Source organism: Histomonas meleagridis (assembly GCF_020186115.1).
Source record: "Histomonas meleagridis strain 2922-C6/04-10x chromosome Unknown scaffold_61, whole genome shotgun sequence".
Lineage (NCBI taxonomy): Eukaryota > Parabasalia > Tritrichomonadida > Dientamoebidae > Histomonas > Histomonas meleagridis.
The window spans coordinates 2401995-2418179 of record NW_027150931.1 but is presented as its reverse complement, the minus strand read 5'-3'; the positions used below and the strand labels follow the sequence as shown (position 1 = coordinate 2418179).

The following is a 16185-nucleotide window of genomic DNA, read 5'->3' as shown; positions in this document are numbered from 1 at the left end:
ATATTTATAAAACATACTATTAATCAAATAAATACAAAATGGTGGATGCATCATTTAGTTATGCAATTGGTACAATTGCTGCGGATGCAACACCACACTGGTTATTCTTATCCTTAATCATACGAATGTAACCATTTTCACCCCATGTTGTACCCCACGAATTTCGAATGATCCAATACTTTTTATCTCCTTCAGCACCAAATCCAACGCAACCAACGCCATGGTCAAGTACAGTAGATGAACATTTTGGTTCATCATAAATTCCTGATTTATAAAATTGAAAACTTTCACATGAAGCATCTATTCCACAACATACTGGTCCTTGATTTGCAACCTTTGCTTCAAGATCTGTTTCATCACCTTGTACTATAGCATGATATGTTGAAATATGGCCAGCTGCAATTGAAGGATTGAATTTACATGCGCCTTGAATTGCGATATATGGATAATCTTCTTCAAGCATAAACTTAGAATTTTGGTCTTCAATAACATAATCAAATGCGTATGACATTAAACCACCTTCACATCCAAGACATTTGTAAACACAATCAACTAAGTTTTGCTCTGAAAATGAAAGAAGATTTCCAGACTTAATGAAGTAAGCACTTTCTGCTCCCTGAATTGCTGAAAATGCCCAACACGAACCACAATCGCCTTGATCCTTAATTTCATTAACAGCTCCCTTAGCACGCCAATCAATAGAATCAACGGGCTTATAATTGGATTTCAATGCTTTTCTTGTAACAACTTCAGGAATATAACCAAGAAGTGCCTTATATTCGATGGGTGTATATGCTGAAAATTTGTTCATGCAAAGCTTGAATGAATTAACTTTGTTATGCTCATTAACAAAACGACTATTTGACAACCAAATACCAAAACGCATATCATAATCTTTGCCAACATACATTTGATTTGTTGATTTCATCCAATTTACAAAGGATTTTTCTTCGTAAGCAAGGTAATATGAGAATATATTTTTAACAAATATGATGAACATTAAAGTGAAGTTAGAAAAATCAGTGTATATTAATAAACTGAAATTATTTTACGAATGATAAAGAAAGCAAAATTAGTTTTCTTCAAGACGAGTATTTTATATTGAGAGAAGAGGTTTCCTTTAAAAATATTGGAAATAGTTAATATTTCCAACAATGGAGGTATTGAACAATCGTCAACCAAAAAAAAGAGTATTATTTTTCATTAAGGCAATCAGAACAGTTCGATACAGCATTCTTCAAATAAATATATTAAAAAGAAAATGTTTTGAAAAATTATGAGAAGATCATTCATTAAATTTCCTCTTAATAAAAACAAATGCAAAGGATAAAAAACTTATGTGGATAAGTAATTAAAAATCACCTCAACTAAAAAAATATTTGATGTGATTTGGCATTTAAATGGCAAAATGAATTTGTGAACTTTTGAATAGACAATGGTAAATATTTACCAAAACATAATGGAGCTGAATTTTTGATAAAACATTATTTATAATTAAGAACAAAGCTTCAGCGTGCTTCTACGTGATGATGATAACGAATTTTTTTGGATTTGTTTGGCATAAATTAGAATTATTGTTTTAAGAATAGCTTTACATTAATTATAGTTTTATTTAATATTATAATAAAAATATTGGTGGAATTAATTTCTTATTGAAGCACAATGGGAATATCATAAAAATTAGAATGCTTATGGAGAATAAAATAAACCTATATAATAATATACAGTCCTTCTCAAAAAACTATATAAGAATGTGAAAAAAGATAAAATAATTAATGAAATTAACATGGTTGCTTAAATGTTTAAGATGAAACGAAAATGAAATAACTACCCAATGCGAATATTGTGACACCTTAAATTAATTTAAACAACGAATCTACATTATCCAAAGTTTTCGGTTTTTCACTCGATTGTGAGCTTTACTCACACAATGTACTTCTATGTAATTTGATCGGCATATGAATTGAGTATGTTTGTTTGGGAAATCAGATGTTTTTGATCATTTCAGATAACGCAAAGAGGACTTTTGTATCATATAATGTGTAGATACATTGTTTAAATTAATTTAAGGTCACCACATAAGGTATCATTTAATTTAAACAACGTATCAATTAAACTTTTGTATAAATATAAAATTTCATAAAAAAATAATCATTGTCTTCATTTTGCTTCATCTTTAAATTCATAAAAACAATTTTAAGTACTGTTGTACTTCGGGAATACTTGTTTATAAATGAAAATTAATTTAAATTTTGGAATTATAAATGTTCAAAAATAATCATCAATTTTCTAAAACCTATTAGTTGAACAAAACATAAAGTTTAGAAGTAATATGTCACCTTTGTGTGACAATTAAATTGGATCATGTTTTGTTGTAATTGTATAATATTGTTTTTCACAGCACATGTGAATTTTTTAACTATCAATAACCGCAAAAGCAGATGGTAAAACCACCTATCGGAAAGGATTGAATAATTGAATGCATTGAAAATAAGTGTTCGGCTACTTAATTTCAGAGCAAATGTGGCCCAAAGAGATCTTTTCACTTTTATTCAATGTCCGCAATAGGTATTGATCTTGGTACAACATACAGTTGTGTCGGTGTCTTCAGACACGGTCGTGTTGATATTATCGCAAATGATATGGGTAATCGTACAACCCCATCTTATGTTGCATTCACTGAAGATGAACGTCTTGTCGGTGATGCTGCTAAGAACCAAGCTGCCATGAACCCAACAAACACAGTTTTCGATGCAAAGCGTATGATTGGCCGTAAATTCAGTGATCCAGTCGTTCAAAAGGATATGCAACATTGGCCATTCAAGGTTGTTCGTGGTGATGCAGATCGTCCAAGAATTCAAGTTCAATGGAAGGGTGAAACCAAACAATTCTACCCAGAAGAAATCTCAGCCATGGTTTTAGGTAAAATGAAGGAAATCGCTGAAAGCCAACTTTCCAACAAAGTTACTGATGCTGTTGTTACAGTTCCAGCCTATTTCAACGATGGTCAACGTCAAGCCACAAAAGATGCAGGTGTTATTGCCGGTCTCAATGTTCTTCGTATCATCAACGAACCAACAGCCGCTGCTATTGCCTTTGGTCTTAACGAAAAATCTGACAACGAACGTCATGTTCTTATCTTCGATCTTGGTGGTGGTACTTTTGATGTTTCCTTACTTGATATCGATGGTGGTATGTTCGAAGTTCGTGCCACAGCAGGTGATACACATCTTGGTGGTGAAGATTTTGATAACCGTATGGTTAATTACTTTGCAGATCGTTTCCAAAAGAAGTTCAAATGTGATTTAAGGCAATCGCCACGTGCATTACGTACATTAAGAACAGCATGCGAACGTGCTAAGAGAACATTATCCACAGCCACATCCGCATCCATTGTTTGTGATTCATTATATGAAGGTCATGATTTCATGGATAACATCTCACGTGCAATGTTCGAGAACTTAAATGATGAACTTTTCAGGTCAACAATGAATCCAGTCGCACAAGTTTTAAGAGATGCAAACATGTCAAAGTCCGATGTTACTGATATTGTTCTTGTTGGTGGTTCATCACGTATTCCACGTGTTCAACAATTGTTACAAGACTTCTTCAATGGAAAGCAACCATGTCGTGGTGTTGATCCAGATGAAGCAGTTGCATATGGTGCAGCAGTTCAAGCAGCAATTATCAAAGGTGATACTCATGAAGAAATCAAAGATATCTTATTGTTAGATGTTGCTCCACTTTCATTAGGTATCGAAACAGCAGGTGAAATTATGACTGTTTTAATTCCACGTAACACAACAATCCCATGCAAGAAGTCAAACGTCTTCACAACATTCTCCGATAACCAACCAGCAGTTACAATCAAAGTTTACGAAGGTGAACGTTCAAGAACACGCGATAACAACTTACTTGGTACATTCGATTTAACAGGCATTCCACCAGCACCACGCGGCGTACCACAGATTGAAGTTACATTCGATGTTAACGCAGATGGTATTATGAACGTTTCAGCACAAGATAAGTCAACAGGCAATGTTAAGAAGATTACGATTAAGAATGAGAAAGGACGTCTTTCACAAGCAGATATCGATAGAATGGTTGCAGATGCAGAGAAGTACAAGGCACAAGATGAAGAAGTGCGTAAGAAGGTTGAGGCTAAGAACGCACTCGAAGGATACTGCTTCGGCGTACGCAACTCATTAAATCAAGAACAGTTCGCTAACGCATTGTCACAATCAGATAAGGACACAATCAACAAGGAAATCAATGACACACTCGCATGGATCGACGCTAACCAAGACGCAGACGTCGCTACATTCGAAGCCAAGCAGAAGGAACTCGAAGGCAAGTTAATGCCACTCATGCAAGCTGCATACCAAAACGCAGCTGGCGGCGCACAAGGCGGAATGCCAGGCGCTGGCGGCATGCCAGGAGGCATCGACCCATCAATGTTTGCTAACATGCAAGGAGGCGCTGGCCCATCACCTGGCGCTTCAACTGGTGGACACTCATCAGGACCACGTGTCGAAGAAGTTGATTAAAGAATTTAAGAAATAAAGTATAATTTCACAACTTTTTGATTTTATAAATGGTCTGTTTTTATCTTATGAAATGGGTAATTTTACCCTTAAAGAAAAAACGATGGAAAATGGTATGAACTTAGAAAATGTTTAGTTTTGTCTCCTTGGGCTTACTCTGCAGCCTTCGGGCCTTGGCCTAGCAACGGGCTTTTTGCCCTTTTTGCTTTTGCCTTTCTTCTTTTTACTCTTTTTATCATCTTGTGCTTTCACGGGTTTGTAGTCTTCTTCTTTGTCGGATTGGCTTTCGTCTGCTTCTTCTTCCTCATCTTCAATTTCTTTTGGAAGAATTGTATTACGACTTGCTTCTTGTGTGTTGTATATATAGGTATTAGCTCGGTTCTTTACTAAAATACGTGATGTACCTTCTAGTTCTTCATCATCTTCTGGATATTCAGGATAATGAATTTTGTATTTCCCATCTTTGATTGAAACTATTTCGCCTTTCCAAAGATCGACACCATTTTTGTCAATGATTAAAACCTCTTCCTTTGGAAGAAATTCGTGGTTTTCTTCAATTGAAAACTTTGGTTTAGGCATGAAATTATTGGCGGTTGTGTTTGACAATTTAACGTATCGCAACGGCATTTCCATTATTCAAAAAGTTTAATTACCCTCAAAAAAATGTGAAATGACAGTTAAAAATTTTGCATGTGAAGTAAAAATAACGTCTTTTTAGATGAAGTGTATTGCTGTGGAAGGAACACAACAAGCTTTAACGGTCAATATGGTGACCAAACGTGTTTTTGCATTTGATACATGTTTAAATTCATTAAGTAATCAAAAGATTTACTTTATATATAATTATACGTTACTTAAAACAAAACATATTTATTGAATGGAAAAAAAGGTTTGGAATATATATATATTAAGAAAAATGATTATTCCCCATACCTAAAAATTATAAAATCTTTGGTTAAATGATCTTTTAATTGTTAAAAATGAATGACTCTGTGCGATATTTTTTCTCTGAAAACTTGTCCTCTATATCATGAAATGATGAAAAAAAATTTGCCTTTAAATTAATATTATTATCATATTTAGTTATTATTAATTCAAAATATCAATTTGTGGAATCATATTAAATTAGTAAGAAAAACAGATCTAAGGATGTTATAACATGAAATTTATATATTATAATCACTCAATATACTAGGTTATGAAGATTGTAATGATTGTGATTATAAAAGTGATTGGTTATCTATGGATTTCTTGGAACGGGTACCCCCAAAACGTTGCGGGTTTGTTTAAAGCTTTGATTTCGCTAAAGCACATGCTTAATGATGATACTGCCATAAACACAGGAGATAAACAGTTGGGTGATCTGTCAACCAGCTTGAAATTCCTAATTAAGCTTGAGAAAACGATATTCAGTCTAACTGAAGAAAACTTCCAGGTGTCAGTTAAAAAAGTATTGGAATTATTCGATTTAAATTTTCCAAATACATTTATTATAATAATAAGTAGCATGGCTTATAATGCATTTTCATCACAAAAGCATGTGTCTGATATTTAAATAAATTTTTTAAAAACACTTCAAATGAAAAAAGAAGAAATTAATCAAAATATCGTTAAACGAATTTCAATTTTTATCAAACGTATAACTACAAAGAACACACCAGAATCATATTATTTAATTGAGAAACTAATTGAACAATCCTTGAAAAAAGTACAAGCGAAAATTCTAATTCATATTCCTCTTCTACAAATATCAAATCTTCATTTTCAATAAGAAATAGAAATGAAGCGTATATTGCTAATAATCAAAATCAACTCAAATATCAAATGTTCAGAGAAAACAATCGAAATAATTGTATCAAAACAAAAGTTGATATAAACACACAAACATATGAATATCATCAAAATAACAATATACAATATAACAAATATATTCACAAAGCAAAATGTAAATACATAAAAACAATAATATTATAAAGTGCATAATCAGAAAAACTTCAATAAAAAATTGTTCTTAACGTAATCCTTACTTATTTAATAATAATTTCATTAATTGCGTCATCGTTTCGAAAATGAAACTGTTTAATTTCCATTTACAAAAGTTACATGCATAAACAAATGACTTTTTGACAGTGACATGCTTGGAAGCACATTAAATAGATATACTATTAGAATTTACCAAAGTAAATAAATTTATTTGATAATAATTTCAAATATTTTTTGATTAAAGACTACCTTTGTGAGATTATATTCTATTAGAAATTATGTTATTAGATCACAGATAAAAAAAACCAAGATTAATGAATTTTGAAATGTGTATTTTTGATGATTTTTCTTGCTTAAAATTTAGGTCACTTTTTGTAATATGACTATATTTGATATATTTTTAATCGTTTTTTGAGGTAAATTTTAGCATTGCATAATCTGACATTTACAAAACAGAAATCACTGAATATCCCTGTACCTAAGCAATATGTATAAATATAATGTTTTATTTGAGAACGTATATGAGACATGTTTGTAGATAATGTGAATGTCTTTATCAAATAGATGATACAATCACTAAAATGGCCCACTGTTTACAATACCTATCGTCATTGAAAATCAAAAGCTCCAACAGAATTATTTGTATGGCGAACGAAGAACACCGGTTTTTGTCAAAAAGTTTAGCTGGTGATGAAACACCTTAAGTGCGTTGTTATTGGTGATGGTGCAATTGGAAAGACTTGCTTGCTTATCAGCTACACATCTAACGTTTTCCCAACAGATTATGTCCCTACCGTTTTCGATAATTACACAACAAACGTTATGTGCGATAACCAAGCTATCAACCTACAACTTTGGGATACAGCAGGTCAAGAAGATTATAAAAATCTTAGACCTTTGAGTTACCCAGAAACCGATGTTTTCCTCGTATGTTTCTCTTTGGTCAGTCCAGCATCCCTTGAAAACGTTTCAACAATTTGGATCCCTGAAATGAGAGAACACTGTAAAGACGTGCCATTTATTTTGGTTGGTCTCAAATCTGATTTAAGAGATGAATACGAAAAAGATCCCTCAAAATGCCAGGTTGGTGAGTCTCCAATCCCTACATCAAAAGGGCAAGCGACATCAAAGACCCTCAAAGCAGCTGCTTATATCGAATGTTCTGCCTTAAAACAATACAATCTTAACGAAGTATTCCAACTTGCAATCAAAACTGCTATCAACCCACAACCTCAAGAGGAAGCGAAACAAAATACAAACAAAAGTGGTGGCTGCTGTAATATTTTCTAACTTATCTTGGAAATAGGCAAATCAATTTTACGTTGAAAATAAAGGTCTGAAGTTCTCAACATGATTTTTTTTTTCATATTTAATCTTTCGAGTTTATACACAATACATCCAAAATTATTTGTAAAAAAAAATTGTTAAACATTAAATGGCTCAATCATTTGTAAATATTTGACTTGTTCAAGAATTAGGTAAAATATCGAAATTTGCTTGAAAAATATTTTAACATTTAAATACCTGACTGGTAGAGATAGTCAAGCTTTATTTTAGCTATAATAAAAACTAAATTTATAAAAATGTTTATGAAAGATTATTTAAGATAAAAACACATTATCCCTTTTGGATGAATGTCATCATCATATCTATTTTTTTAATCAATCCAATACAAATCTTAATAAAGATTTACAATTTTAATACTCCTTCAACAATTCGCCATTCAATAATATTATTAGTTGAATGGTAATCAATCACATCCAATAACATACATTGTATGTATTAGATATTGGGAAGCAATATTATTTATTGTTTTGCATTTTTTTCGCAAACAAGTGAAACGTATGTTTTTTATTATTCTTTATAAAGTTTCATACTTTTTTACTTCTTATCCATAATATTCAAATATCGAAGCTTAACATCTAAAATAATTCTCTCGCTTTTTATTGATATTTTTATATATATTTGATTAGCTTTAAATATTTCTAATAATATTGTTTTCCTTGAAATCATATGCAAATGGATCTTCATCAATATTATATAAATTCATGCCAATGTTAGATGAAATGTTAGCATTTTTATCAATGTTTTCTTCACTGATACTTTTCAATTGACTTTGTTTCTTATTACGAATACGAACAAGTAATAAAACAATGATGATTACAACAACACATACACAAACAATAATTATAATCATTTTGGTTTGAGCGTTTAAAATGTATTTGATTTTGTAAATGAATTCGAATTTGTAAACGTATGTGTTGGCCAAGAATAAGGTTCACATTCTTCAATAGTTTCGCCCTTAATTACATCCAATGATGCGAATTTAGTTCCTTGACATAAATCTGATGTCATTACATATTTAGCAGGAACATTTCCAAAGATATACTGGCCAAATATTTTAAGTGAATTTTGGCCAATAAAATATATACAATTAAGATTGTTGCAGCTATAAAATGCGTAACTTTCTATATATTTGACATTAGTTTCTAAGTTTAAACATGAAGAAAATGCACTATCTCTGATTTATATAACACTATTTGGAATTGTAATATTTTTTAATGATGTACAATAATAAAATGAATAATCTTTAATTGAAGTGACTGAATTTGGAATTATAATATTTGTTAATGATGTACAATAATAAAATGCATTCTTTCCTATTTTTTCCAAATTATCTCCAATGGTAATTATCTTTATTTCAGAACATTTATAAAATGTAAAATCTTTAATTAATATAACTGTTTTTGGATAACAAACAATTGAAGTAATATATTTATTAAATAAAATTCCATTAATATCAGTATAAAAATTATTTTCAGCTGATACTTCAATAAATTAAAGATTTGTACATTCCATAAAAGTATTTGGTTCTATTGATTTAACTGAATTTGGAATTGTAATATTTGTTAAGGAAGTACAATAATAAAATGCATAACTTCCATTTGAAGTTACACTATTACCAATAATAATTGTTTCTAATTTATTACAATAGGAAAAAGCATATGTTTCAATTAAAGTGACCATATCAGGAATTGTAAAATTAGTTAATATGTTACATTGATAAAATGAATAATTTCCTATTGTTTTAACATAATTTGGAATTATAATCTTTAGAGATGTTAAAACAATTAGAGGAATTATAAATGTTTCATTAGTTATTGCTTCTGGTAACAAATAATTATTGTATGGTTTTTATTATAAAGAATTCCATCTACTGATGAATAATGATTATTTTTAACAGATACTTAAATAAATTGAAGACTTGTGCAACTTCTAAAAGCATTTTCTCCAATAAATTCAACAGAATCGGGAATTATGATATTTATTAATTTTGAACAAAAATAAAATGCATCATTTCCAATTGATTTAACAGATTCAGGAATTATAATATTTGTTAATAATTTACAAAAAGAAAACAAATTGTGATCAATCGATTGAATAATAACTGAAATTTTCATGTAAATGAATGACGAAGTACAATAACAAAATGCATTACTTCCAATGGTTGTAACAGAAGTTGGAATGGTAATATTTATTAATGACGTACAATAAAATGTATGACTTCCAATTGTTGCAACAGAAGAAGGAATCTCAAATGTATTATTAGATATTCCTTTTGGATAACAAAGAATTGTTGAATAATTTTTATCATAAAGAATTCCATCTTTTACTGAATAATAATTATTTTCATCAGATACTTTAATGAATTGAAGATTTGTACAATATCCAAAAATATTTTGGCCAATTGACATAACAGATTTTGGAATTGTAATATTTTTTAACGAAGAACAATAATAAAATGCTTCATTTCCAATTGATTCAATTGAATCAGGAATTAAGACATTCACCAATTAATTACATTGATAAAACGCGTTCTCTCCAATTGCAATTAAATGATTTCCAATGTTTATAATAAGAAATGTATACAATATGAAAACACAAAATCACCAATTGAAATAGTCGAATCAGGAATTTCTATATATCTTAACGAAGAGCAATCACCAAATGCATAACATCCAATCGTTAACACATTTTTTCCGATGATAATTTTTTCTGTTGCAATACAATAATCAAATGCATAATTTCCAATAGTTATAACAGAATTTGGGATAGCAATGTTAATCAGCCAAAAACTATAAAAAAATTCATAATTTCCAATAGTTGTTACTGAATTTGGTATTTCAAATGTTTCATTTTTCATTCCCATTGGAAAACAAATAATTTTTGAAAAATCTTTATTATTAAAACTCCATCTTTTGATGAATAATAAGTGCTTTCATCAGATACTTTAATATGCTCAAAATAGACACCTAAGAATGCAGCATCACCAATTGATTCAACTGATTTTGGGATAGTAATATTTGTCATTAAAAACCCAGATGAAAATGTAAAATTCCCTATTGTTTTTACATTTTCTCCAATAATAACACTTGATAATTGATCACATTCCCAAAATGCATAATCACCAATTGATATCACCGAATCCCCAATGTGGACAGTTGTTAAATAGTACCAGCCATAGAAGGCATTTTGTTCCATTTCTGTAATAGAACCATCAATTGCAACATGTAATGCTTCATTTTTATAAAAATCTCGTTCTTCAAATTCTTTTTGTGCTAATATAGTAAGAGTTAGATTTGAATAATCAAAAATTTCAAAAGTATGAATGCAAAACATGACTAATAGAAATACAGAAATCATATTATTTGACTTTTCTATCTTATCATGAATCACGATATTATTTTGATATGATTTCGTTGAATTAAATTTGATTAGCAGTAATGAAAGAACTACAATAAATATCATGTTTAATAAAATACTTTTGAGTTTATCAAAATAATATACATTTTGATATTTGATTTAATATTGGAAATAATTTCTATTAGTGAATAATGACCTCATTGGCAATAGTTTCATGCATGAAAACGAATAAACATCGATTGCAATCACAAATAATTCATGGAACATTAAATTTTCGCAACCGCAAGGAATATTTCAGTTTTTCTGGCACAAGTCAAAGAAAAAATTGAATGTATCCAAATTGAATAAACCGAAATTATCGCTTCAATTGTAAACCGTGATTAACGGTTACCAACACAAAAAACGACGGTAGATCACGGTTGTATTCGTCAGTTTGCCAATACACAAAATGAATTGAAATAAAAAAGAACAATTGTTTTTTTCTCATGTTTTTGTATTTTTCAATTAGGAGAACATTAATTTTTTCAAAACACATCCATTACAACATTACAATCGAAAAAATTAAATTTTCTATCTTATCATTTTTCTCAAAATTGAATTTCTTTTTGGTTATCATTTCTACAATATTATTTTATATGAAAAAAGGATTTATTGAGGAACATTTGCGAGCGTTTCTTTCACTCTTTGTACCTTTATGGCATCACCATTACATACAACTGTTACGAATTCTTCAGCGTTTGGCAATTGCTTTAAAATATTGAACAAAATTTGCAAGACTCTTTGTAGTATACCCGAATCATCTTCAGCTATTCCACCGATTTCTTCTCTTGGCGCAGCGAACAATTTGATTGCCACCGAAGCGAACAAGTCCATTGGCTGACAATTTGTTTTCTCTGCCAACCAAACGTAAAAGTTCATCATATCCAAATTAACTGTTTGATCTTCGACTGCAGGCATATGATTTAAACAAGGAACGAGGAATTGTTGAATAGGGAACTCATCACCTAAAACATTTCGACGTATTTCACCAATCAAAGCAACAACGTTATCAAGAAATGACAAATAAGAAACGGATTTTTTATGTTTCTGCTTAATTTTTGTGAATAAAATTTGTATTAATTGTCCTGTATATTGTTTAAGAAATTCTGGCGCACCAGTTGTGAATTGATTTAATACATATACACATTCATCATTATTCCTTTGTAACCCTGTGACTGCTATTTGGAATATCTTTTGTAATATGTCAACAGGTAATTGAGTTGCACAATCTTCAACAAATTGTCCAAGTGTTTGAATTGCAAATGAAATGAAATCGGATTTCTTGCTTTCTAACATTTGTAATAATACTGGTACGAATTTTCCAAGTAGTTCAGGCGCTTTAGGTCCAAATGATGCTATCATTTCATTAAACATTTTAACAATTGGATAAAACAATTCTTCATTATATTTGAACTCATCTTCTTGACATATTAATTTCCCATTAAAGAAATCTTGTAAAACTTCACAAAGAACATTAAAGTTTTGACCTAAAGAATATGCACCAAATGCTCGAACAATTTCAGCTAAAACATTAAAACTTTCGCCTGCTGTTTCTAATTCGTTTGTAGTTTTAATCATATTTAATGCAATTTCCGAAAATATTAATGCAATTTGTGAATGATCAATATCAGTTTTAGCTATAGCTTCAATGAAATAAACCATTGCTTTACATGTTATATCCATTGCATCTTGTGAAGCCAATTTTGCTTGAAGTTGTATTTCATTTATTACGTCACCAATAATTGGAGCTAATATTGATGGAAATTCATATGAAATTGATGCAAGTAATGAAAGTGCTAATGCAGGAATTGCATACGGCGAAATTTTATCTTTATTATCTTCTTCAATTTCTAAGTAAAATGTAGCTTCACCAGTCGATTCTAATTGTTGGAATCGAAAATATTCCGCTACAAATTGTGGCCCAAGATCCTTAGCGCCAATTTGTAATAAAACTGGAATTATCTGTGGTAGTAATGCTTCGATTTTTGATGAATGAAATTGTACAATTCTACCAAATGCTTGTAAAGCAAGAATTTGTAATGATTCTTGTTCATTTACCATAAAAGGAGCAATAAATTGAGCAAATTGTAATGCATGTGGAGCAAATAATTCTCTACATGTAATTGCTAAATGTGATAAACAATCTATTGATGGTTCAGCAAGATATTGTTTATCAGTATTAAATATAAATTGATTCATTAATTGAAATACTTCTTCGAAATGTTGTTGAATTAATGACTTTGAATGAATACATAACTCTGATAAACATGGGAATAATATTTGTTGGACTGATTCAGGAGAATTTGCTAACCATGTAATAAGTAATTTATATGCATCTTCAAATATAGGATCAGTATTCGATGAATACTCAAAAAGTTTCGTTAATGCTAGAATCATATCTTGTGAATATTCGATAGTTAAGCTTTTAAGTATAGATGTTGCCAATTCTTCAAAGTATTCATCTATTTCTTTGAAATATTCTTCAGATAATTCACTAATTGCATATGCTGCGGAATCACGTACTAAACGTGTTTGATCTAAACAACTTTGTGCAAATAATGGTACGATATATGAAAATTGTTCAGAAATATCTTCCGATTTAAAACTAATTAAATGCCCAAATGATAATATTATACCTGGACGCGTATTAGGATTAGAATATAACTCATCTGTGGCATTAATAAGTGTATTAAGGAAAAATTCATCAAAAGTAAAGGCTTCACAAATGTCTTCAAAGACATCAACGCCAGAAAGTGAAAGCTGGTCTTGTGGATTAAAAAGTGCGGCCGATAGACGGAAAAACCGTTGAATGATCTCTGGAACGATTTCGGTGGAGCTTAATTCTTGTGATGCTCCTGGAGCTCCAATAGCTGATCCAACCATTTTTGCTAAGAAAGGTTGTGCTTCAATAGGTACTTCAGGATTACCTACAAGTGGAAGTATTTGATCAATTATTGATGCTGGATCTGCATATTCTGCATCATTCTCAAATGAATCATAGATCTTACGATCAAAATAAGCTAGCATATATTGATTTCCAAAACATTGTGGAATAACAGCTAACATTTGATTCCAAACTTGTGCCATGAAAAAACGAACTTCTTGCTCTTGCGAAAGAAGTCCATTCCCAATTCGGAAGGCAAGGTCAAGAGCTGGAATAGGAGATGGAAGATTTAATCCTTGTCTGATGAGAGAGATGAAAAATTGCGTAAATTGTGGAAGTTCATCTAGATCTAAACTTTTTACCAACATAAGAGATGAAACAAGCAAGTTTTGATTTCCTGATTCTAATGAACGATTTGCAAATTCTAAAATTAATTGTTGTGATTGAATTGTTTTAAGTTTAGAAATTACTTGTTTGATGTTTTTTTGAAGATCTGGGTTTGTTTCATTTTGCAAAACTTGTAATAATTGTTGAACCATTGCAGTTTTTGTTTGGTCATTAATCATTTGGTTATGCACAATGACTGCACGACGAAGTGCAATAGCAGCATTTTTTCTACAAAACAGATCATAATTATTTGATAAAATTGTTAATAATGATTGAATTGATTGAGGATCTTGGTAAATTTTCTCTGCTAGTTGTGTTGCTTGGGCAATTGCTGTATTGTCTATACCAGCTTTAATAACATTATAAATTTCTAGAATTTGATTTAAATATGGATCCATTTTTTTCTCTATTTTTGACCGTGGTCATGCTGGAAACTTAGCTTAAAAAAAGTAAATTATCCTCATGAAATAGTAAAAACAATTTCTTACAACAGAATTACAGGTTAATATCAATACTTTAAAAAAAAATTAAAAAATCATAAAAATGATGAAAAATTAATTTCAAGAGAAAATAATTTTTAATGCTTAAACAACAAAGTAATTATACCAAAAATCAATGTGGATTCGAGTGAATACACATAGAAGGAAATTTAATTGTAAATTTTGAAATTAATTTCTTTTCTCAAAAAAATAACCATCAACAATCTATATAACTTAATTACTTTTTTTTTATTTTCCAATCAAGTTATATAAAATAATTTTTAAATTTCTAATGAAATAAATTATGTTAAACGATAAACAAAAGGAAAGCGTAATAAAATGTAATTTGTTTAATCAATTGGTAAAGAAAGTAAGTGTTCGACTTCTTTTGTGTTTTGATCGGCATTCTTCAATACATCTAAAAATGACTGGATATCATGGATTGCCTTATTGAGGGCGCTCTTGGATGAATCCTTAAGAGATATTTTAGCGAGTGCTGCTTGAATTTGTCTTCCGATTAATTTGTCTTTCATCTTTATATCTGATGATTGGCATATGTCATTCATGAATTTGAGAAGATTTATGAGCTCACGTATAGCTGCTTGGAGGGATCCTCGACTTCCGGATGAGGCTAAACGCGAAAGTCCGAGTTGTTCCTCTGCTGATGCATCTATGACGTATTCAATTGGTGTGGAAACAATGATTCCATTAGATGTTTTGATAGAGAAAACATCGATCTTTGGTGGGTTGGATGGCTTCATCCAAATGTGGATAAAAGATGCGCCTTCTGGAATAACACTTGGGCAATCAATTTGTCTCTGACTAAATGTGTAATATCCAAGGAGTTCTTCATTTCTGAAAAGTAATTCGTGTTCTCTGTGCATTTTTTCGCGAAGTGCTTCATCAATGGATGATGTTTTTGATGGAACGCATGGAAAACTATCGTAAACAATTGCTTCGTTATCGGTTACTTCACCATAAAGAACTCCAATCGCTTCACGTTCTTCGCCTCTAAGTAGTGGTTGTTGTTTGTTTGAAAGTGATCGCTCAAATGCATCAGCAATTGAAAAAATTACAAGTGGGTGGATTTTAACAAGTGAAATAGGAGGCTTGCTGATTTCTGTATCAGTGAATAAGATGCTATTTCTGGATGTTGTATACATAT

General features: G+C 30.4%; 6 protein-coding genes across 6 annotated transcripts; 2 read left to right on the top strand and 4 right to left on the bottom strand.

The window, feature by feature from the left end:
• Positions 1-58: 58 nt before the first annotated feature.
• Positions 59-811, bottom strand: GO595_010760 (Clan CA, family C1, cathepsin L-like cysteine peptidase; the record flags this gene model as incomplete). Its single annotated transcript, XM_067913474.1, has 1 exon — positions 59-811. One exon carries the CDS (start codon positions 809-811, stop codon positions 59-61), a length of 753 nt encoding a protein of 250 aa, XP_067769498.1.
• Positions 812-2555: 1744 nt separating this feature from the next.
• On the top strand, positions 2556-4547 carry GO595_010759 (cytoplasmic heat shock protein 70; the record flags this gene model as incomplete). The annotated part of the gene is made up of 1 exon (XM_067913473.1): positions 2556-4547. One exon carries the CDS (start codon positions 2556-2558, stop codon positions 4545-4547), a length of 1992 nt encoding a protein of 663 aa, XP_067769497.1.
• A 129-nt stretch (positions 4548-4676) lies between these two features.
• On the bottom strand, positions 4677-5123 carry GO595_010758 (Mitotic apparatus protein; the record flags this gene model as incomplete). Its single annotated transcript, XM_067913472.1, has 1 exon — positions 4677-5123. The coding sequence occupies one exon, from the start codon at positions 5121-5123 to the stop codon at positions 4677-4679; it is 447 nt and encodes a 148-aa protein (XP_067769496.1).
• A 2094-nt stretch (positions 5124-7217) lies between these two features.
• GO595_010757 (ras-related C3 botulinum toxin substrate 2) lies at positions 7218-7817 on the top strand (the record flags this gene model as incomplete). Its single annotated transcript, XM_067913471.1, has 1 exon — positions 7218-7817. The coding sequence occupies one exon, from the start codon at positions 7218-7220 to the stop codon at positions 7815-7817; it is 600 nt and encodes a 199-aa protein (XP_067769495.1).
• A 4062-nt stretch (positions 7818-11879) lies between these two features.
• Positions 11880-14939, bottom strand: GO595_010756 (uncharacterized protein; the record flags this gene model as incomplete). Its single annotated transcript, XM_067913470.1, has 1 exon — positions 11880-14939. One exon carries the CDS (start codon positions 14937-14939, stop codon positions 11880-11882), a length of 3060 nt encoding a protein of 1019 aa, XP_067769494.1.
• Positions 14940-15370: 431 nt separating this feature from the next.
• GO595_010755 (Mov34/MPN/PAD-1 family protein) lies at positions 15371-16183 on the bottom strand (the record flags this gene model as incomplete). Its single annotated transcript, XM_067913469.1, has 1 exon — positions 15371-16183. One exon carries the CDS (start codon positions 16181-16183, stop codon positions 15371-15373), a length of 813 nt encoding a protein of 270 aa, XP_067769493.1.
• Between the last annotated feature and the right edge of the window lie 2 nt (positions 16184-16185).